This window comes from Phyllopteryx taeniolatus, chromosome 8 (assembly GCF_024500385.1).
Source record: "Phyllopteryx taeniolatus isolate TA_2022b chromosome 8, UOR_Ptae_1.2, whole genome shotgun sequence".
NCBI classification, from domain to species: domain Eukaryota; kingdom Metazoa; phylum Chordata; class Actinopteri; order Syngnathiformes; family Syngnathidae; genus Phyllopteryx; species Phyllopteryx taeniolatus.
Genome location: NC_084509.1, coordinates 29,842,501 through 29,867,403, shown reverse-complemented (window position 1 = coordinate 29,867,403; position 24,903 = coordinate 29,842,501). Strand labels below are relative to the sequence as shown.

The 24,903-nt window shown below is 42.3% G+C and overlaps 1 protein-coding gene across 6 annotated transcripts in view; it reads right to left on the bottom strand.

Annotated features, from left to right (window-relative positions):
* appbp2 (amyloid beta precursor protein (cytoplasmic tail) binding protein 2) overlaps positions 1–24,903 on the bottom strand; it is a 75,116-nt gene that overhangs the window by 13,420 nt on the left and 36,793 nt on the right. For 4 of the 6 annotated variants that reach the window (XM_061781238.1, XM_061781233.1, XM_061781237.1 and 1 more), the window contains exons 5-10: positions 23,858–24,026; positions 23,671–23,760; positions 23,487–23,581; positions 23,303–23,408; positions 3,401–3,525; positions 2,194–2,279 (exon numbers count right to left, since the gene is read on the bottom strand). In XM_061781238.1, the coding sequence (XP_061637222.1) occupies positions 2,194–2,279; positions 3,401–3,525; positions 23,303–23,408; positions 23,487–23,581; positions 23,671–23,760; positions 23,858–24,026 (671 nt within the window). The remainder of the gene's footprint in view (positions 1–2,193; positions 2,280–3,400; positions 3,526–23,302; positions 23,409–23,486; positions 23,582–23,670; positions 23,761–23,857; positions 24,027–24,903) is intronic. The other 2 variants (XM_061781234.1, XM_061781236.1) reach the window with 1 other exon arrangement.

The window sequence follows — 24,903 nt, the reverse complement described above, 5'->3', positions numbered from 1 at the left end:
GATTTAAAAAAAAAAATTCTGAAAAATGTGCACAGCCCTCTTTACTCACACTTCTAAATAAACCAATTGCCTTTCCAAGACACCTAAATGCAAACACAAAGCCTTATAAAACAGGTATGCTCAGCGGATGCGCGCACACACAACATTAACCCTTATAAAACAGGTGCCCTGGTACCCTGCTCAACCTTCACCTGCCAATCAAATACATGCCTGTGTGAGCCACAGGCTGACCTGAATATCGTGTGCCCCTGTGTTTAACAAAGAGTTAACTTCCCCTGTAGTGTCTCTGTTATGTGGACCCACACCACCGGCACAACACCAAGCCAGATGGTGATGTATTAGACGACACCGCCATCAGGCTAGCTGGCCCGCTAACATCCGCGCTAGCGAACGTAATAAAAAGTGTCTCTGCTGTCTGAAGTCACTTAGGTGCGGCGCACAGAGCGAGCGATGGCGAATTGGATGGCCGAACCTCCGGTATGCGAGACCACGTGGTGAATTGGACTGTCCAATCGCCGGTAGCGGGCTCTCCACACTAGAAACACGCTAGCCCAAATAACAAAACATTTCAGGGAAGCTGAAGTGGTACAATTGAACCAAGTTACCATTACTAAGGAACTGGCGTCAAATAGCCACTGATGGAATGATGGCGCTCGTTACATAAACACGGGCAAAATTGTTGGTACCCATCTGTTACAGAAAGAAAACCCCACAGTGGTCACAGAAGTAACTTGAATCTGAAGGCTAATTAGAGGACACACCTTGGTTGAACATGTCCCTATGGTCAAATCATTTTTGTCCAGGCCTGTTACATGAGTTTGTTTTTTAAAACAATGTCTGATTTTCATTGGTTAATTTTCATAACATTTTTTATTTATTTTTGTCAGATTCAAGTTATTTTCACTGTGGGTTTTCTTTAATTAACAGAGGGGTACCAACAATTTTTGTACACTTGTGTATATCGTCGGTGTTTTACATGAACGAGTTCAATGAACTTTCGTTCATTGAACTCTTTCATATTTTGTGCGAACGTGAACTGAACTTAGTTTATTTCTGAAGGTAATTGAGAACATGCTCATTCTGGCGTCAAAGAACGGTGTTCGAACTAAAGTTCATTTTCCTTCAAGAGTGTTGGGTTTTGTTAGGGACTTGCAGGAAAAACCCATCAGAATACACTATTTACGAGCCTTCGTATGTCGTGGATAAACGGATTTGGATTTGGCAACCAATTCAGTGCGGCCTCAGCCGCCATTCATGGCAGGCACATCACAGTTGCGTGAGCTGCGTTTGTCACAAATGAGTGTTTATGTGACCAGTAGTTTTTTTAAATAAGTGTTATTTAACATTTATACTTATTTCACTTTTATGGTGATTTATGGCACTATGACACTATGTCATTATAAAACTGTGTGTCTAAGCTTTATGTAACAAAGTGACCTCCTAGCAATGTTCTATAGGACATTGCTTGTTAATAGTAAATATTTTTTTACTCTGAGGGTAACACAGTAGTGTGCGCCGGCCGTTGGTATTATTTCGGTTAAAAAAGTGTTTCGGTCCCAAACCCAAAATGCACTTTTGGGCTATTTTGGTCCCAAACATTTCGGCGACAGAAATTTTGATGCATCACGAATCAAAGTAACCTTTGCCTGTTACTGTGGTTTACACAATTACTGCCGGTATCACAAAGAAGGATTTATTGTCTCTGTTCAGCCGTAAACAGCATAATTGTTTGCCATTGTTATAGACAAAATACTAACGAGTACTGACAATTAGCCTCAGCTATCTCATTCCATTTAAAATCAGTGCCCCGCACGAAATCTATGATGTGTTTACAAAGGCATCCCCTCAAAGATGGCGGCCGTTGCATACTGCACCAATAGGTGGCGTCACGTAAGTCTCTTGGCCATTAAAGCAGCTTCTTTTACAAGCCAAAAGAGCCTTCTAAGACTCAACCGTGTTTTTATTTGTAATATAAAAAAAGAAACCCATGTATCATTGTCCTTCTAATTCTCAATTACATGTAACTTTGTGTTGGTCAATCACATGACATTTCAATAAAATACATTTACATTTGTAATTGTAAGGTGAGAAAATTTGGAAAAGTTCCAGGGCTATGACTATTATTGTAACCCATTGAATGGCTTCGATTGCCTCGTACGGTCAGTACAACCAATATTGCCGTGCCTTCCTTACCTTTGACTCTCTTGGAGGAGGCCAGGAGCAGATGATCCTCAGGTAGAATATGAGTAATGATGTCGATGGCACGTTCTGCATGGAATCTTCAGAACACACAAAGAGTCTTCTTAAACATTTAGGTCACTTTACTCAGCTAGATAATGTATTCCAGTCTTATGTCTTGCCGGTATTTCTCTATTTAAGATAAACACTTCAGAGAAAGACAAGTTTTGGTCAATAGCAACTGTGCTCATTCAGATTCAAGATTCCTACTATAAACTATACTCACCCACAATTAGGGGACATTCCTGTGTCACAGCACTAGAATAATTGGAAAATGGAAACTCAAAATCACTCAGTATTTTTTATTTAAAAAAATAATGTTTAAGACTTTATAGCTTGTAATAGAGATCGGGATACCCCCCGGACGAGCTGGATGAAGTGGCTGGGGAGAGGGAAGTCTGGGCGTCCCTGCTAAAGCTACTGCCCCCGCGACCCGACATCGGACAAGCGGTAGAAAATGGATGGATGGAAATATGTGGGATTGGGATAATGTGGAAAATATTTTGTAGTTGGAAAGGTTTGACTTTGTCAAGAAATGTTGAAGCAGGAGGGAATAAGGTAGAATATGGGGGAATGTGGGGAAAATTAGGGTATTTTAATGCGGTGTAAAATGTGGGAAATGTTGGTCATGTTTGAATGAGAAAAACACAATACAATACAATAACGTGTGCATGCTTTCGGCATTCACTCAATAATGCATTACACTTATATAGGCACCTGTTTTTAGTTCAGTTTAGTTTTACAGTACATTTGAACTGGGAGTGGTATTAAACAGCTTGAATCCTGTTTTTTTAGAATTTTTTTTGAATTGTCCTCAAAGTGCTGCTTATTGTGAAGTGAGTTGAGTTGAGTTTATTGCCACCATACCTTTAAAGCTATTATGTCAAGTTTGCTCTTGCAAGTGAAAGCAAAAAAATCATCCGGATGACAGCTTGTATCTCGAAAAACTTTGCGTCGCGTTGCTCATATCTCAAGGCACCACTGTTAGGAAAGTTTTATATTTCCCTCTATCATGGCTAAAAAGTCAGTTCTAGTTCAAGAACAACAAAAATGATCATGACACAGTATTACTCAATCATGGGTTGGGTGCATTTTGTTAAGGTACGTTATATTGTATATTTTATGTTCAACAGTATTCATATTCTAATTCACATGTACTCACAGAGCATTATCGAATTTTCCAGAGCTGTACTGGTGAACATAGGAGGAATAGGCCAGGTCTTCATGAGCTGTGGCAACATGGATGTTTTTTCCTCCAAATACAGACTGTCTGATGTCCAATGCCGTCTGGGATTTGCACAAAAAGAAATTAGTTTTAGATGCATACATGTGGTTTTTATTGAAAAACAGAAAACGCTAACAGGACTTTGTTAATGATACCTACTGGATGGGCGACACAGAGGACTCACAATCAAAGTTACTACACTATTGTGTTGTGGCAGACAATTTAAGAAATGTGTTCTTAATTCTTAAGATTTGTTTTAATCAGAATCAGAATCATCTTTATTTCCCAAGTTTGTCCAAAAAACACAAGGAATTGGTCTCCGGTAATTGGAGTCGCTCTAGTACTACAACAGACAGTCAATTGACAGAGAACACCTTTGAGACATAAATACATTGAGAAAAACAGTCACTGAGCAATAAAGGGTTGCTAGTTATCTGGTAATGCCGGTACATTATTTTTATTTTTAATTTTTATTTTTTTTACGAGCTGGTGACCTGATGGCGACCCGAATCTCCGCTGGTTGCAGAAACGTCTACGCGACGTCTCCTGGAGACCAGCTGGGTTGACAAGGAGTCGGGGTGAGACCTTTTGGTGACTCCTCTATATGCTCACTAAAGAGAAAAACCTTTATGTAGCTTAATGTCATAAAACTGCAAGCAATCGTAACCGAAATTTATGTGGACATCTCTGCTTTGGGCCATGTCAACCTGTGACAATAGAACGATCCGAACTTCTTCTTTTCCTTTCGGCTAGTCCCTTTAGGAGTCGCCACAGCGCGTCATCCTTTTCCATGTAAGCCGATCTCCTACATCCTCCTCTCGAACACCAACTGCCCTCATGTCTTCCCTCACGACATCCATCAACCTTCTTTTTGGTCTTCCTCTAGCTCTCTTGCCTGGCAGCTCCATCCTCATCATCCTTCGACCAATTGACTCACTATTTCTCCTCTGGACGTGTCCAAACCATCCAAGGCTGCTCTCTCTAACTTTGTCTCCAACATTTCGAACCTTGGCTGTCCCTCTAACGAGCTCATTTCTAATTTTATCCAACCCGGTCACTCCGAGAGCCAAACTCAACATCTTCATTTCCGCCACCTCCAATTCTGCTTCCTGTCGTCTCTTCAGTGCCACTGTCTCTCATCCGTGCATCATGGCTGGCCTCACCACTGTTTTATAAATTTTGCCCTTCATCCTAGCAGACTCTTCTGTCACATAACACACCTGACACCTTCCTCCACCCATTCCCACCTGCTTGGACCCGTTTCGTCACTTCCTGACCTCACTCACCATTGCTCTGGACGGTTGACCCCAAGTATTTAAAGTCCTATACCCTTGCTATCTCTTCTCCCTGTAGCCTCACTCTTCCCCCACCACCCCTCTCATTCATGCATATATATTCAGTTTTACTTCAGCTAATCTTCATTCCTCTGCTTTCCAGTGCATGCCTCCATCTTTCTAACTGTTCCTCCAGCTGCTTCCTGCTTTCACTGCAGATCACAATGTCATCTGCAAACATCATCGTCCACGGGGATTCCAGTCTAACCTCAGTTGACAGCCTATGCATCACCACTGCAAAAAGGAAGGGGCTCAGGGCTGATCCCTGATGCAGTCCCACCGCCACCTTAAATTCGTCTGTCACACCTACAGCACACCTCACCACTGTTCTGCTGCCCTCGTACATGTCCATTATTATTAGAACATACTTCTCTGCCACTCTAGACTTCCGCATGCTTTACCACAGTTCCTCTCTGGGTACTCTGTCATAGGCTTTCTCTAGATCTACAAAGACAGAATGTAGCTCCGTCTGACCTTCTCTGTACTTTTCCATCAACATCCTCAAGGCAAATAATGCATCTGTGGTACTCTTTCTAGGCATGAAACCATACTGTTGCTCGCAAATACTCACTTCTGTCCTGAGTCGAGCTTTCCACTACTCTTTCCCATAACTTCATTGTGTGGCTCATCAACTTTATTCCTCTATAGTTCCCACAGCTCTGCACATCACCCTTGTTCTTAAAAATGGGCACCAGCACACTTTTCCTCCATTCCTCAGGCATCTTCTCACGCGCGAGAATTCTATTGAACAAGCTGGTCAAAAACTCCACAGCCACCTCTCCTAGATGCTTCCATACCTCCACAGGAATGTCATAAGGACCAACTCCCTTTCAGTTTTTCATCCTATTTAATGCCTTTCTAACTTCCCCCTTACTAATCATTGCCACTTCCTGGTGGACCACATTTGCCTCTTCTACTCTCCCTTCTCTCTCATTTTCCTCAACTCCTCAAAGTATTCTTTCCATCTATCTAGCATACTACTGGCACCAGTCAACATATTTCCATCTCTATCCTTAATCACCCTAACCTGCTGCACATCCTTCCCATCTCTATCCCTCTGTCTGGCCAACCTGTATATATCATTTGCTCCTTCTTTAGTGTCCAACCTGGCATACACTTCATCATATGCCTCTCGTTTGGCCTTTGCCACCTCTACCTTTTCCCTGTGTCGCATCTCAATGTATTCCTTTCGCCTCTCCTCGGTCCTCTCAGTATCCCACTTCTTCTTAGCTAACCTTTTTCCTTGTATGATTTCCCGTACTGTGAGATTCCACCACCAAGTCTCCTTCTCTCCTTTCCTGCCAGAAGATACACCAAGTACTCTCCTGCCTGCCTGCCTCTCTGATCACCTTGGCTGCAGTTGTCCAGTCTTCTGGAAGCTCCTCCTGTCCACCGAGAGCCTGTCTCACCTCTTCCCGAAAAGCTGCACAACACTCGTCCTGTCTCAGCTTCCACCACATGGTTCTGTGCTCTGCCTTTGTCTTCCTAATCTTCCTCCCCACCACCAGAGTCATCTTACACACCACCATCCTATGCTGTCTAGCCACACGCTCCCCTACCACTACCTTACAATCGGTAACCTCCTTCAGATTACATCGTCTACACAAAATGTAATCCCCCTGTGTGCTTCTACCTCCTGTTGTTGTAGGTCACCCTATGTTTGTGCCTCTTGGGGGGTTTAGATTAGGCGATGTCGTTGATCATATCCAACTGTGGGCCTTTGAAGCCCTTTGAGACTCTTCTGTGATTAAGATCTATCCAAATAAACTTGACTTGACTAGACTTGGTGGAAACGCAAACCACATGAGCCGCAGGAACTTTGTGCTAGCAGGAACTCCTTCTACCAGGAACTCAATGTTCCTGAGCTGGTTGGTGGAAAAACTCCTATTGATTGGGTCAAATGTTTTGGATACCCTTCCACAAGCAGTTGGAAGGAATTTTTGGCCTATTCCTCCTGATAGAACTAGTGTAACTGAGCAAAGTTTGAAGGCAGCCTTACTTGCACATGCCTTTTCAGGTCTGCCCACAAACTTTCAAAGGTATTGAGATCAGGGCTTTGCGATGGCCACTCCAAAACACTGACTTTGTTGTCCTTAAAGGGACACTGTGTAACATCTTCAGTTGTATACTTGCCAAAATCGATGTTAATATATGTGTTATCATTGGTGGCTTATGACCTCTGCTAATATTCTGATACATTCTCGTAAGCAAAGATTTATTAATACATAAGAGTGGTGACCCAGTAGGGGAGCGCCATGACAGTCTGCCATCTTGAAACTACAACCGCTGTGGGGGACACGCAGCACCAACGTGGAATAACTTTGCGGTTCCCCTGCGATTCAGCGCAGAGATTGAGACACCGGAGAAGATCATCTAACTACCATACCCGGCAAATTTGCACTACCGCAGCAGCACAACGCAAGACCATGGATATGCAATGGAGACAGTTACGTCACCGACAGGAAAGCAAGGCAACTTAAGCAACAGAGCATTCAAAAGAGGATACACATCAGGCTAGCCTTCCCCAGTTGGAAGGAGCTCATGAAAGAAAAAGATTTTAAAAGGGATGCTGAAGTTTCCAGCTTTGTCCTCAACAAGTCAGTCAACACTGCCTAAGTTAGGGTAAAGCTAACCGTTTTCATTCGGTTTTGTTACACAGTGTTATTTACCATAGGCAGCATAACACAGTTGGGCCGACTGTCCCGTATTAGCCATATTTTCCTGCTTCTAAAAAATCGTTCTACCAAAGTATGAAATGACAGTTATATCTGTTGATCTTTGCTTGAGCACTGGGAAATAACTACGATACCCTTTCAGTTTCAGTTGGGACTCCAGCAATAAATGCTCAACAAATTAACCACAGCTTCCTCTCAATGCCAGTACAGGCGTTTAATCACCTGAAGACGATCTCTTATAATGGTTCATCAAAACGTAAATGAATAATATAACATAAAGATACATAACATATACATACTTATGAGGACCACAAGGGGTGTTGTAGAGCAACATTAAGCATCCATCCATCCATCCATTTCCTAAGCCACTTCTCCTCACAAGGGTCACGGGAGTGCTGGAGCCTATCCCAGCTATCTTCGGGCAGCAGGCGGGGTACACACTGAACTGGTTGCCAGCCAATCGCAGGGCACATACAAACAAACAACCATTCGCGCTCACATTCACACCTACGGGCAATGTAGAGTCTTCAATGAACCTACCATGCATGTTTTCGGGATGTGGGAGGAAACCGGAGTGCCCGGAGAAAACCCACGCAGGCACGGGGAGAACATGCAAACTCCACACAGGCGGGGCCGGGGATTGAACCCCGGTCCTCAGAACTGTGAGGCAGACGCTCTAACCAGTCCTCCACCGAGCCGCTCAACATTAAGCACTTTGGTCAAATTAATTTGTGTTCGTTATCAAATTGTAACTACAGTCCAGTTGGCTTCTACATGGTAACAATATTTTAAAAAATAATTTGGCCTATAAACAAATACTTATGAGGCGTTGCAGTTTATAATATTTATTAAATCACGAGCCTCTTCACCCGAGTGAACCCTCCATGAAGTATCAGATGACATCTTTGAGGTTTTTTGATATACTACGGTGATGCAGTTTTGTTCATGAAATCACGAGCCCCTTCACCTGAGTGAACACTCCATGAAGTATCGGATGACAATCTTCGAGATTTTTTGATAGGGATTTCCCGATCAAACTTTTTCACTTCACTCTGTGTGTAGCGCGTATACTTTGTCGATACAAAAACTTTGAAGCTGTGCATAAATTAGGAAATGTGTTCTACGTTTTGGTGTTTAGTGGTAAGGAAAATAACACAAACACAGTCAAACACAGAATACAGCAGTTCGCTCTCTGTTCAGATTGTGCAATCAAGCGTGTACCTCTTTGAGCGACCACATCAAGCCAGAGGCGGATACACACATAATTTATTTCAATAGCACAAACCCCAGCTGGAACAAATTGCTGGAAATAAAACATAAAAGACAATAATTAAAATAATAATCCAATCATAACTAAATAAAATATTTTTCCCTAATTAAAATATGAAAGCGCTCCCTTCATATTGGCATATGACATACAGGAGGTGCAGTTATATTCCCTTCTGTATTTGCATAACAAAAAATATATGAATGGAACAAGGGTGAAAGTGATGAGATGTGTCCATTTCATGGTTATTTCGGACATTTAGTCAACTCATTAGCAAATTCCCGGTTTCAATTATTATTATGTTTTTCTGAGTTAATATAGTTTCGTTACGTTGTGAAACTTGGGTAAAAGATGTGTGTTGAAGTATATCTGTGCCATCAGATTTTGAATCTGAATTACAAACATTGGATTGTTTAACCATCAAAAAATTCGATGTACTTTTCAGCTTCAAAAATTCAACATATTCAGCTGCGAATTCAACATTCAGTGTCTTTTTTCCAAAAAACGTCGTAAAATCGGAGATGTCTCATTACCCCCCTGAGTGTAAACAGTAATTAGAAGCTCCTGTATTAATCCGGTTATCACTTCTGAATAGCTTTTGTCAGACTAAATCGGCCGTATACATAGTATTGTTCGACGTATATACACTGAACAAAAATATAAATGCAACACTTTTGTTTTTGCTCCCATTTTTCGTGAGCTGGACTCAAAGATCTAAAACTTTTTCTACATACACAAAAGGCCATTTCCCTCAACTATTGTTCACAAATCTATCTAAATCTGTGTTAGTGAGCATGTCTCCTTTGTCAAGATAATCCATCCCACCTCACAGGTGTGGCATATCAAGATGCTGTTTGTACCGCATGATTATTGCACAGGTGTGCTTTAGGTTGGCCACTCTGAAATGTGCAGTTTTATCACGCAGCACAATGCCACAGATGTCGCGAGCGTGCAATTGGGATGCTGACTGCAGGAATGTCCACCAGAGCTGTTGCCCGTGAATTGAATGTTCATTTCTCTCCCATCAGCCGTCTCCAAAGACAATTTGGCAGTACATTCAACCGGCCTCACGACCGCAGACCACGTGTAACCACACCCGCCCAGGACACCCACAGCCAGCATGTTCCCCTCCAAGATCGTCTGAGACCAGCCACCCGGATCTTTTCCTCTTTGGCCCGGAGGACACGTCCACAATTTCCAAAAACAATTTGAAATGTGGACTTGTCGGACCACAGATCACTTTTCCACTGGTTCCAATGGTTAAGCTCAAAAGGCTGCCACCGTGGGGGACCTAGCTTCAAGACCCCGACTGGACCATCCGCCAACATCCCCAGGACTCACGGCTGTGGTGTCCTTGAGCAAGACACCGATACCCCCAAATGCTCCCCGGGCGCTTCAGCTGCCCCCTGCTCCAGTGTGTTCCACTAACATGTGTATGTGTTCACTGTGATGGGTTGAATGCAGAGAACAAATTTCATGTGCATGCACGTTCATGACAATAAGAAGTGATTCTTCTTCTTCTTCTTCTTTGCATCAGTCCATAGCAGATGAGCTCGAATGACTGAGCAATTGAGGGAAGCTCCTTTTCTACCCAATCATGGCACCCGCCTGTTCCCAATTCGCCTGTTCACCTGCGGGATGTTCCAAACAGGTGTTTGATGAGCATTCCTCAACTCTTTTTTGCCAACTGTCTCAGCTTTTTTGGAACGTGTTGCAGCCATGAAATTCTAAGTTAATGATTATTTGCTAAAAACAATAGTTTATCAGTTTGAACATTCAATATCTTGTCTTTGTAGTGTATTCAATTAAATTAAATCATTGTATTCTGTTTTTATTTGTGTTTAACACAACCTCCCATTTTCAGCGGGGTTGGGGTTGTACACCGAATGTTGAATTTGCAACTGAATAACGAATTGGGCAACGTAAATTGAACCAGACAACGACTGTCGAATGTTGAAATATACACTGAATATTAAATCTGCAACTGATTACAATGAATATTTATAGCTTACCAGCTTAATATGTTGACCTTTTAAAGCGTAAAAGTACAATCAATATTGTGATGGTAAAGAAATTCAGTGTTCGTAATTAAGATTCAAACTATGATAGCATAAATATACTTGCATAGGTGTGTATTAGTTTTTTTAAAAGCTGATCGTTCATTATTTGTGCATATGCATGGTCTGAGGAGGTTCTGAATAAAAATTTGCAGTACACACCGTTACTGAATGAGACCCATTGTCCTGTTGTAATACCCAATTTTGCCCAGGTTTAGAGAACAATTGTCGCTATTGATTTATGCTGAGTTTGAAGAATTCGGAGGTAGTCCTCCTTTCTTATTCTGTCCACTTTGCGCAGTGGCCTACTACCATGAGTAGCCCCAGCACATGGTGCTGCCACCATGCTTGACATGCTATTCAATTCTTTGTTTTGAAAGCATTTGGGTTGTACATGTGGAAAACTGGAAATCTTATTGAAGTTTGAAGGTGCCGATGTACTACATTTATTTCCCAGCTTAAGTAACTCTGCAATTGCTCCGACTTGGACTTTTTCACTGTGCTGTTGAGTTTTGGTATGTCCAACAAGTGCTGCTAAACAACAACATTTTTAAGGTTGGAAAAGAGAAAGTACAAGCTGCAGTCAATCATGATCACCAATGAGATGATAAGAGACAATACCAACAATACGATCATTTGTTGTGATAGTTTTTGGCGAAATGTCTCATCTTAAACAATTTACTGTCGTGACAGTCCTAAAAACACAATATACTGAGAGAGAGAGAGAGAGAGAGAGAGAGAGAGAGAGAGAGAGAGAGAGCGCGCAAGAGCAATAGATAACACAAACATTTTTACAAACAGTATAAAAATAAAGGAACAACGGTAATACAAATCTGGGACCGCGAGCAAGAACCGTGATTTAGCGGACGATTACTGTATCTGTATGCCATGATGATAAGTTGCAGGGACTCATTGTTTCCATGACATGTGCATCCTGGGACTCACATTGTCTCAAGTGTAAAATGATCTGAGGATGTTTCGGTAGGACAGTATATTATTTTCCCATAATGCCCCGATTTCTTTTATACTACAAGGGTTAAAAAAAAAACAACGTTTTTTTTCCTCCACCAAGATTACATTTTCAGTTTAGAAGGCTCTTAAATGCAAATTTTGTGAGGTTTCTTGAGAAGAAAATAGATAATTTTTTTCAACACAAATCAAACAGTGCATCTCTTAAGTAGGAATCATTTAAAGCTTATACATGGATGTGTTTTTGATAAACTCACAAAATAATAAATGGTAGCTGCAAATGAATTTTATTGACATCAATGTGTTCATCTTGAAATTGCATTTGACACAAGTGTGGAAAACAAAATGCAACATCTCTCCAACATTGCTCTGTTGATTTGGTCTGTGTTCTTTGACCTTGAGATGATAAATAACTTATTTGTGCCTGAATTGCGACGAAGACGCATACCTGTCCGATGTTTGGCGTTTTAGCAGGATGGGGCGACGGCTTACACGGCCAGCGCATCAATGGCCGTTCTTCGTCCTATTTTTGGTGACCACCTCATTTCCAGGTTTGCTGACACTCTGGCCCCCTTGGTCCCCTGATGTGTCCATTTGTTATTATTTTATGTGGGGACACCTCAAGGCACGTGTGTATGCGCATAGACACCGTAAACGGGACGAGTTGAAAGAAGCTATTCACAAATAAACATCAACACCTTCAGAAATGCATCAATGAAAACGGACACCACAGGATGAATGTTCTTTTCCACACTTGATTGTGTCAAATGCTATTTCGATACGAACACATTGAGAATTTTTTTGGAGCCATCATTTTTGACTTTGTGAGCTTTTCAAAAACATCTGTCCTTTCTGCCCCACCCTGTTTAAGAGGTGAAATAATCCATCCATCCATTTTCTGTACCGCTTCTCCTCACCAGGGTCGCGGGGGTGCTGGAGCCTATCCTAGCTACCTTCGGGCGAGAGGCAGGCTACAACCCTGAACTGGTCGCCAGCCAATCGCAGGGCACATAGAAACAAATAACCAGGTGAAATAATAATATATATATATATATATATATATACAATAATAAAGTTTTAATGAACAAAAATAAATCCTATTACATGCAATTGAATATTTTAAAAAGAAAATTTGTTAGAACATCAATTGTATCATAGTGCTTATCAAGAAAAGAGAAGGAATTAGTACAATTAAAATGTCAGTATTGCCTCAAATTTGATGTGACTAAATCAGTCATATTAAGATGAAGGGGAGAACGCTAGAAATCTCCTGGAAAGAAATGATGAAAAATAATGCAGACAGACAGGGTTATCAATTTAATCAAAATAGAGGGTGGAAAGAGTTTAATTGATCGAGTTGAAATAAATGCAACATTTACCAAACTATTATATAAAGAATTATATAAATCCGAGTATCCTGATAATCCCGAAAAGCAAACAGTTTCTTATTAAATTTAGATTGCCACCCAAAATACTAGAAAAGGCCTTGGCTAAAAGGATAGAAACTATCATTCCATGTCTGATTAATAAAGACCAAAATGGGTTTGTTTTAGGTAGACAAGCATTTCATAATGTAAGTGTATTATTTCTAAAACAAAACGCTGAAGGACGTGCAATTCTGTCATGAGACGTCGATCAAGCCTTTGACAAGATCGAATGGGGATATTTGTTTGAGGTCTTCAAAAGATTTGGATTCGGGGAAAGTCATCTTAGGTGGAATAACCTACTACACACTGAACCAACAGTTGAAATGATAACAATTAATCAAATTTCATTTCAACGAGGCAGATCCACTCGACAGGGTTGCCCGATATCGCATGTTTTATTTTTATTTCGAACTTTTAGCCATGGCAATACGCCAATCATCAGAAATCACAGGTGTCACGATAGGAGGGACTGAACATCACGCTTTTATTCGCTATTTCCGGATGATATTGTTCTGCTCTGTACCTCAACTAAATCATTATATCAACTTCTGATCACATTTGGACAATTCTCTGGTTATAAAATTAATAATTGTAAAAGTGCTCTGTTGCTACGAAATAAAGAAGAGAGAGAGAGTATCCAACAATTCACACAAATTGCGCATTTGCGCCAGATGGGTTTACATACATGTATTTAGGAATTAAAATAACGTCTGACGAAAACATTGTACCAACCAATTATGATCCATTGATGGAAAACATGACAGAAATGTTGAAGAAATGGAATTCTTTGCCAATTTCTATGATTGGGCGAATCCATATTATTAAAATGTCAAGTTTGCCTAAATTTCTTTACTTATTCCAATCAAATCCCTTTCCTTTACCGGTATCCTTCTTTTCTACACGGAGGGAGGGGGGGGGGGGAAATGATTCTCCCTTTTTTTGGAAAAATAAAACAACTGAGATTTACTTCATTTACCATATGATAGGGGAGGATTTAATTTGCCTAATATGAAACTATATTATTGGGCGGCTTAGCTTGGAGCAGCCATGTTATTTTTCTGTATTTTTTTTTTTGTCTTCTACAGGCAAGAGAGACCAAACTCTAAACAATGGATTAAAGAAATGTCCTATACTTTTGCATTACAAAAAATTAACATATAAGAGGTAAAGCTGAATAATTCTATAATATGTGGACACCCTTTATACAATTTATGGATAACTTGACAGCAAATTTGTGAAGTAATATTACAATAAAATATATGGCTTTTTTGACTTCTTTATATAAAACGGTATAGTCCTCAGAATCACTGGCTTATGACAAGTAAGAGATATTTCTATAATTGGGTTAGGGTTATACATTATACAGTTCAGTCATCCACCCTGTATCTTTTTCTTTACGTTTGTCTGAAATTTTTGTGGTAGAGTCCCTCTGTATGTTACCCTGTAGTTCCCCCGTTAGATTTAATTACATTTTCTATATAAAAAAAACAACTATCGAGACACAACTTCGGGAATTCCACTCAGAGATCCCTACCACACGACAACGCATGGCTAACGAAGTAACCAATTCTTGGTCGCTAAGTACCACGTGAAGAGTAACCATTGTAGTTCTCGACACTTGAAGTGTAACCCTAAACTAAAATAGGTAGACCATAACCATGCGGTTGTCGCTGCTCCTGACGGTTTACGCTCACACACAGATTGCTAACATTTTGATGAATGACAGGCTACGTGAAATTGTTCCCTCGCTAGACAGCTTAGCAATGGAGAGAATTCTCCAAAATTTGGGACCCCTCGGCTTCATCAAAATTGTTCATTCTATGGCCCTGACAGGCCCCATTAATCCGGCCCATCTCGGGTTTTGGTCCTTATAAGCGCCGCAGCTCTGCATGTCAATCCTGAGTTCCGAGAGAGAGCCTTCTTTGTCACTCGCCCAATCAGCAACGCCCTCAAAGATGCCACTTTGCATCTTGAGGATGTCATACAGCACCATCTGCCGCCTGGCAGTTACGACAGTCAAATTGTGTTTTCTGAGTTTCTCAAACAACATAAATTCGAATGTGACCCTGAAATATTTTAACAATTTAAATTTGAAGGAACTCAGGCAATTGACATCAGCAACACTAAGACACCAGATCCCCTGTTTGCGCAGTCCTGGTCTGCTACAGACCTTAATTTAGTGGCCCGAACCATCCTCGGTCACTGCATAATTTTCAGCATAGCCTAGCTGCCCTACCAAAAGACCCAGAAGCTGTGGAACTGCTTAGAACAGCACTCCAATACCCACCCAAGGTCTTCCATAGGGCTGAACCCGAACCTGACCCCCTACAGACAGTGGAGGAGGTCCTCCTTGACCTAAATTGCCACCCGGACCGATCCACGCCCTTTTAATCCTAGATTAAGGTTTCATTCTTTAGTCAAGATTAGAACCTCTACTTGGCACGTTCCCTCTCCTTGATTGATGAATTAGGTTCTACACCTAACTATTATGCCCCGTGTGCTAAGTTGAAGCTAGTTTTCACTTCTCCTTTTTCTTCAGAACCTGTTGAGTTCTCCTCTTGTTTTTTTTTTTTTTCGAGGACTCTACACATAGTGTTTATCCTTAGTATTAGCTTCTCCCCGGTCCCGAATTACTGTTCTCGCTGCCATCCCAACATATATATAAATTTTTCTCTCCACACACATCTATACCTACAATGACTTCTATATTCACATACAGGCACACCTTGAGTAAGAAATTGTCATAGACAACTTTTATGGCCGAAAGGGGGAATATTATCCACTAATGTAGTTTGGTAATTTCATTGTCGTGTGTACTTGCCAACCTGTGCCACCTTCCAAGGAGACGTCGCCGAGACCCACCATCGAGCTGGATCAAGCCAACGAAGGTGGGATATGTAGCGAGTATGCCCGACGGAATAATGTGCCAACAGCAACTCCCACAAATGATAAACTCTGCATTCCTCCCTGCTACCCCGCTGAGCCAGACGGTCACAGGAAGCCTGGTTTATGTCACCCGGACCTTAAACTAATTAACAGCTCCCCTACAAATCTGGGTTTCCATTCATCAAATACCCTTTGTTGTGCAGAACTGAGATGCCGAGCAAAAGGTTGGAAGAACCTCTTCCCAAATGTGACAAGGAACTCAAAATAAAGTTCAATGGACCATTTGTTGTTTTCTCTTGGCCAAGCGCTCTGGGACAATTGCTGGAACGCTGGCGGTGGAGAGATACTGCAAGCCGCGAACTGTGCCAAGTTTTCACAGAATTTAAATGTCTGTTTTGATATTTTACAAAATTTGCACGAATGCGCCCAGCGCAGATTATGACACCAATGTCACCAATGGTTGTTTCCCCACAGGTCTGCTGGTTAAATCTGTTTTGTCAACTGAATCACAAATATTAAGTGCTCTTAGCCACCGGATAAGGCTGAAACACTCATTGCATATATTAGGGTGTGTGCATGACAATGCAAAAGCTGGGAACCAATTTCTTTATCTTAGATCCAATAATTAATTTCCTATTCCTCTTCTTCTTCTTCTTCTTTTCCTTTCGGCTTGTCCCGTTAGGGGTCGCCACAGCGCGTCATCCTTTTCCATGAGAGCCTATCTCCTGCATCCTCCTCTCGAACACCAACTGCCATCATGTCTTCCCTCACGACATCCATCAACCTTCTCTTTGGTCTTCCTCTAGCTCTCTTGCCTGGCAGCTCCATCCTCATCATCCTTCTACCAATATACTCACTCTCTCTCCTCTGGACATGTCCAAACCATTGAAGTCTGCTCTCTCTAACTTTGTCTCCAAAACATCGAACCTTGGCTGTCCCTCTGATGAGCTCATTTCTAATTTTATCCAACCTGGTCACTCCGAGAGCAAACCTCAACATCTTCATTTCCGCCACCTCCAGCTCTGCTTCCTGTTTTCTCTTCAGTGCCACTGTCTCTAATCCATACATCATGGCTGGCCTCACCACTGTTTTATAAACTTTGCCCTTCATCCTAGCAGAGACTCTTCTGTCACATAACACACCTGACACCTTCCTCCACCCGTTCCAACCTGCTTGGACCCGTTTCTTCACTTCCTGACCACACTCACCATTGCTCTGGACGGTTGACCCCAAGTATTTAAAGTCCTCTACCCTTGCCATCTCTTCTCCCTGTAGCCTCATTCTTCCCCCACCACCCCTCTCATTCATGCACATATATTCTGTTTTATTTCGGCTAATCTTCATTCCTCTTCTTTCCAGTGCATGCCTCCATCTTTCTAACTGTTCCTCCAGCTGCTCCCTGCTTTCACTGCAGATCACAATGTCATCTGCAAACATCATGGTCCACGGGGATTCCAGTCTAACCTCATCTGTCAGCCTATCCATCACCACTGCAAAAAGGAAGGGGCTCAGGGCTGATCCCTGATGCAGTCCCACGTCCACCTTAAATTCTTCTGTCACACCGACAGCACACCTCACCGCTGTTCTGCTGCCCTCGTACATGTCCTGTATTATTCTAACATACTTCTCTGCCACTCCAGACTTCCGCATGCAGTCCCACAGTTCCTCTCTGGGTACTCTGTCATAGGCTTTCTCTAGATCTACAAAGACACAATGTAGCTCCTTCTGACCTTCTCTGTGCTTTTCCATCAACATCCTCAAGGCAAATAATGCATCTGTGGTACTCTTTCTAGGCATGAAACCATACTGTTGCTCGCAAATACTCACTTCTGTCCTGAGTCTAGCCTCCACTACTCTTTCCCATAACTTCATTGTGTGGCTCATCAACTTTATTCCTCTACAGTTGCCACAGCTCTGCACATCACCTTTGTTCTTAAAAATGGGCACCAGTACACTTTTCCTCCATTCCTCAGGCATCTTCTCACGCACTAGAATTCTACTGAACAAGCTGGTCAAAAACTCCACAGCCACCTCTCCTAGATGCTTCCATACCTCCACAGGAATGTCATCAGGACCAACTGCCTTTCCATTTTTCATTCTCTTTAATGCCTTTCTAACTTCCCCCTTACTAATCATTGCCACTTCCTGGTCCACCACACTTGCCTCTTCTACTCTCCCTTCTCTATCATTTTCCTCATTCATCAACTCCTCGAAGTATTCTTTCCATCTACCTAGCACACTGCTGGCACCAGTCAACATATTTCCATCTCTATCCTTAATCACCCTAACCTGCTGCACATCCTTCCCATCTCTATCCCTCTGTCTGGCCAGCCTGTATAGATCCTTTTCTCCTTCTTTAGTGTCCAACCTGCCATACATGTCATCATATGCCTCTTGTTTTGCCTTTGCCACCTCTACCTTTGCCCTGTGTCGCATCTCAATGTATTCCTTTCGCCTCTTTTCGGTCCTCTCAGTGTCCCACTTCTTCTTAGCTAACCGTTTTCCTTGTATGATTTCCTGTACTGTGAGCTTCCACCACCAAGTCTCCTTCTCTCCTTTCCTGCCAGAAGATACACCAAGTACTCTCCTGCCTGCTTCTCTGATCACCTTGGCTGCAGTGGTCCAGTCTTCTGGAAGCTCTTCCCGTCCACCGAGAGCCTGTATTACCTCTTCCCGAAAAGCTGCACAACACTCGTCCTGTCTCAGCTTCCACCACATGGTTCTCTTCTCTGCCTTTGTCTTCCTAATTTTCCTCCCCACCACCAGAGTCATCTTACACACCACCATCCTATGCTGTCTAGCCACACTCTCCCCTACCACTACCTTACAGTTGGTAACCTCCTTCAGATTACATCGTCTGCACAAGATGTAATCCACCTGTGTGCTTCTACCTCCGCTCTTGTAGGTCACCCTATGTTCGTGCCTCTTCTGGAAAAAAGTGTTCACTACAGCCATTTGCATCCTTGTTGCAAAGTCTACCACCATCTGTCCCTCCAAGTTCCTTTCCTGGATACCGTACTTACCCATCACTTCTTCATCACCCTTATTACCTTCACCAACATGTCCATTACAATCTGCACCAATTACGACTCTCTCTCTGTCTGGGATGCTCAGAACTACATCATCTAGCTCCTTCCAGAATTTCTCTTTCACCTCTAGGTCACATCCTACCTGTGGGGCATAGCCACTAATCACATTACACATAACACCCTCAATTTCAAATTTCAGCCTCATCACTCGATCTGATACTCTTTTCACCTCCAAGACATTCTTAGATTAATTTCCTATTCCACTGGTATTAAAACCACTGGTAAATTCTAGAACACATTTTAAAAGTCAGAGGCGTGGTCTCTCCTCCCACTAGAAACCCTCAAGGTCAACCGTCTTCGCTCCTTGGTACAAAAAGCCAGAGCCTTTGTTATTCTGAGCTCTTTGCTTCTCCTGCCTGCCGAAGACACTGGCGCACCGGCAGGGAGCCCCACCTCTCACCACGAGGTGGCGGAGACGCACTGAACCTTCCTTAGCGCGCGGACCGCAGATCTATCTCTGCCCACGCCCCGAAACTACATTTTTGTATGTGTGGGGCAGCTTACAAATAAAAGATCCGTCAGGAAGGAATTGCGGTGCAAGTTTTCCCTAAGCCCGTGGCGGACCAACGCCACCCCAAGCTTCCTTTTTCCTCAAATCCACCTGTTGGCGCCCTTGCCCATCTAGCGGGAGGAGCGACTTGCCTAAATTCTGTTCTACGCAACGCGAGTACAGCATGCTGTTTCCTAGGTACAAATTCATGCATAATCGGGCTTAACTCACGGTCACAGAAGTTCTCAGCTCTCGCATTGTCACCGCACATTCTCATTCCACCCTCAAATCACGAGTTCAGTCATTCACCTTATATTTTGTTTTTTACGTACGTTTGCTTTTAATCTTTGTAGTCCAGTACCTCTGCATTTTTCCCTGTAGTTTTCCCCCTTAGATTTAATGACATTTTCTATAAAATTCCACCTCCTGTTGTCATTTTGTGTGTTTGAGTGAAATAGTAAAAACTGCTGTAATCGAGAACGATTCATTTTTATGAATGTAGCGAGCCTACTAAGTACTGATATTGATCGTGGTTTTTCGTCACTTTTCCTAAATTTTACGAATATAAAAAGCGACAGTGCCCTTTATGCAACAAATCTAGTTTGGTTGTAACGTTAAAACGTACATCGAACGACACGATAAATAAGAAATTAAATGTGTAAAAACAAAGAAACATTTCTCTCACAAAATAGCTACATTTTAAAATATTATAAATATTCAACAATACTGTGGAGTTTAGGAAACAAACTTTCTGTCTGTGCCACAAAATGCAACAAGTTAAACATTGAGTTAACACCGTAACAGACGTAACAACAATGTGCAAAGTACACGTTACAAACACTGACTACACTACACCACAACACTACACTACAGGGGTTACAGCGGTTTTGCAAAAGGCATGTTATGGAATGCACACAATAGTAGTGGGTTTGAATAAATTACCTTTAGCACACAGTGGTTGTACTGACGTTATTGGACACAACATTGGGGACAAAGATGGACTTTCACTGACTTTGTGCTGCTCGCTGCCCTCATTCCTCTGCCTCCCCTGCGAGCAGATCGAACTAGCCGAGGCTAACGATGCACGGCTAACTGCTATGTTACTCCACAACTTGGGCAGCAGGTGCAGGCGCAGATGTACACGGACTGTGTCTACTTGTTGGCTGGACACTTCGCTGCTCCATAGACACGTGCAGGTCATGAAAAGTGAAAGTAAACTGCCAGACGTAGAGGCAGATTACTTTTAGCCAGCACACGGGCAAACCGGAAAAAGTAGTCCCATGATAAGCAGTTGGAGGAGGGTTGATGAAGAAATGTATCTTCAATCTAGGCTTACGTTTTATTAAATTGACTTTCAAATATTATATATATATATATATATATATATATATATATATATATATATATATATATATATATATATATATATATATTAGGGTTGGTACATTTTTCTATATGATTTTTTTAAATTGTGACGTGATAGTCATGGTATTGAGAAATGGATTAGGTCACATAAATTCCTATATAAAACCCAGGTGTAAAATGCACCACCCACCACTGGTAGTGTATATACAGAATTTGTAATAACACACCGATAAAAACAGGGTAAACAACTTTGTTCTGGGGCTGGAACGGATTGGGATACATTGTTTCGTTTCAGAAACAGAGACTTCAAACGAATTATGTTTGTGAACCAGGGTACAACTGTAGCTGGAAATAAAAGCTTAAATGTGGATTTCACCTAATAGTCATCTTTTGATATTAAACCAAAATGTTTTCTTTTACTTTGGAGAGGAGCATATCGCAGTGCAATCTATATTCCCCAAAACATTTGTAAACAAAATGTACATTTTATGTTTTTAAGTATTTCATAGGCCAAAAGTAAAATACTCCGATTAAAATACATTCCGTATCCAGCTGGCGCCTGCCTGCGTCCCCTGCTCTGGCTGCTGGTGGGGTCAGTGGGACTCCCTGTCACTCCTCAGGCCTGCTTCCTCCTCTTCTCTCCGTTCCTTGCGTCCTGCTGCGGTCACCTCTTCCTCTTCTCCTGGGGGGGGCCGGGTGGTCCCCTGCGGGCTGTGGGGTTTTCGTCCCTGCCTGGTTTGGGGGGGGGGGGGCACCTCCCACACTCAGGGGTGGGTTGTGGGTGCTGGCTGGAGTGTGGGGGGGGGATCCCGGGGTCGGTGCTGCGGGGCTGGGTGGGGCGGCCCTCATCGTCTGTGGTTGTCCTTCCTGATGGGCCCGACCTACAGCAGCCATGCCTCTTAATCACTCACCTAGCACACACTCACACCACTCACTGTATATATTTTTCTCACTAGGCACATCTGGGCACACATACATATCCAGGGTTTCCTGGGGAACTGGTATGGGGTCGGGAGGTTACGGGTGTCGGACCGGGTTTCAGCACGTCAGTGCTGTTTCTCGGTCCGGCCGCCCTGCCCCCCCACCACCCTGCCTGCCCCCCTTGATTTTAATGCATCACACACACTCATCCCCATGTGTCCTTTAATGCACCACCAATGGTGGGGTGGGTGGCATTGGGTCCCTGAGGACTCCTCCGGGTGACCGGTTGTCGGGGCGCCTCGGTGGGGCCGGCGGACCGCCCTGGGTCCCTCGGTGTGGGATGTGTCCCGTCCACCGGGCTGCTCTCGGGTTGACTCCTGGGCCCGATCCCGCCCCTCCATTGATTGGGTGTGGTTCTCAGCCTCCGCGGTGCAGGCAATTACAGGACACTTCTGTCAGTCATTATGCATTCATGTGTGTGTCAATTTACTTGCATGTGTCCGCAGGCACACACCCCTGGGACTTTTTTGCTGGCCACTCACTTATTGCGACAAATAACTCATGAATATGCTAATTGCTTGGGTATCCCCTCACTCACACTCACCTCCTACAGACTTACAATTTACATAGTCACTTCCACCACACTTCAGTTGTACAGCCGGGTTCACGACCCTTGTCCTGCATGCTTCTTCTCCTGTCCTTGTCCTGTCCTTCCCTCACAGGGTGTAGCACTACTGCCCCATACAACACTCATATCTAATGTTTCATTGTTCTAGATATGTAATGATTTACTTTTCTCACCTTGTTTACAATTAGTGCTTTGTCTTTTGTCTTCATGTCTCACTCCCCTCTAGGAACTTTGCTCTATTCGACTGATCGACTCTTGATTCTCAATAAATATCAATTATAATACTAAGAAACCACAGCAGCGGCTTAAAAAAAGTCTACTGTGACACAGTAAAACTGTTCTGGCATAAAATGGAAACAGATCCTCCATTCTGCTTGACCTAACAGCCGAACAGGACAATAAAAAAGACATTTCGTATCGATGAGGGCTCACATCTTGAGGAACAATCGTCACTATACCGTGGCAACCCCAATTCCCACCAGCAGCTTAAGGAAGGCGCTGAATCACAGGGTGCGATAAATCGCACTCTGCTGCAGTGTGTGCATAATTACTGTGATGGGTTACATACTGTACAGAGGACAAACTATATACATGCATATAAAGAAGTGAGTGATTATTGTGCTATCATGATACTAAAAAATGTTAAGATTATCGTAACACCTACAGTAAGTTACCATCAAACAAACCAGGCATTAAGCATTTGGATAACAGGAGTAGAAGTAATTACATACCTGGTAAATAGCAACTGACTGGCATATGTTGTCTACATTTAATAAGTAAAACCCATAATCCAGCAGCGTGTCAGAGTATTTAGGATGCTTGAGCCCAAAGTGTTCTCTGTAAGGAAAAATGAGTCATGTCATTGTGATCATGGCCTTCAACATCAATAATGGAGAGTCCGGTGACAGATTTTACCTTGCTAGAAACACACCATGTTTAATCAGCTGTTCTGCTTTTCTGAATTCTCTCTTCACCACACAGGCCTGCAGTAGATTGATACATTTAACACACTGAAATAGTAGATTCCCCTGCATGTCATAAATACATTTGCTGACCATGAAAAACATACGTAAATGTTAATATAAAGAACATTATAGACCTTGGAAGCCTGGCGAAGGACATCAATGACTACTTTCACTGGCAGCTCTGGAGTAATTTCCTTCATGGCCTCTACACACCATCTGTATGCCTGGGGAAAAGTCAGTGAAGAATGGTAGTATTCAATTAAATGATACAATGTGTTTGTTATTGCACAATTGTTCTCAGAAAGTGTAGGTGAACTATACCTCATCATAATGACTTTTGGCAAAAAGCAAGGCACAAAACTCTCCATACAGTGCTGCCTTGTTGGCCTCATGGCCATGTTTGGCTAATTTTTCCATATGAGACTGCGCAAGCTTGAAGGTCTCTTCTGCCAAGTGGTACTTACAATTGCCATTGCGCACATGAAGAATCCTATTGAGATAAAACATGTTTATTTCAGAACTCAAAACCAAAACAAATTGATTTCCCTCTGTGAAGCCTCTATCAATGCATTGTGCACATTTCAACAACTCTTGCAGGCGGAATAATATTAATAGTACCGGTACTTGTGAGGAATCAAATTTATCAGAGCTCATCCTTTTACACAGTTACCTCAAAGTAAAGTCAGCAGCAAAACAAACAAAGCCCCATAAAAGTTTACCTAAAAAGGGCTGTATGTTTTGTGCACTTTGGGCAGGCTGTGAGCACGCAATGTTACACGAAATGTTACCAATTTGAAGTTGTATTTTTTGGAATGTACAATGAATTAAAAATATGTGACCGGCTCTGGCGCAAAGGTTCTCATGGGTCAAAAAACGCTAATTGAGATATTCATATATTCAAATTTTACATTTAATTCCCTTCTAATTACATAATAATATAATCATATAATACATCCACATACCTCAAAAATTGACAGTTATAGCAATTTTAATGTTGCCACAATGAAATCCTTATTTTGAAAAAATAAGGTTTAAAGTTTTGGTACATACATCTTTTAAATTTCCATCGCAACCACTGCCTTAAGAAAAAGACGCCAGATAATTGACCCCAAACTTTCAGGAACTGTTGAAAGCAAATTCCAATATTATGTAAGGACATCATCACATTTTAACCATTTAACAGCTGAGGAAGTTTGACCTCTCAACAGATGAAATGGGCACAAAATGGTGATTCAGCCTCAACAAAAAATAACTGATAATCACTCATCTTACAATTAATCTCCTGAGGCATCATCAGCCAAAGTTTGGTTGTTTTATTGTTGCTAATTTAGGCTCTGTAGCCTTTTTTGATTAGGTCAAATTACCAC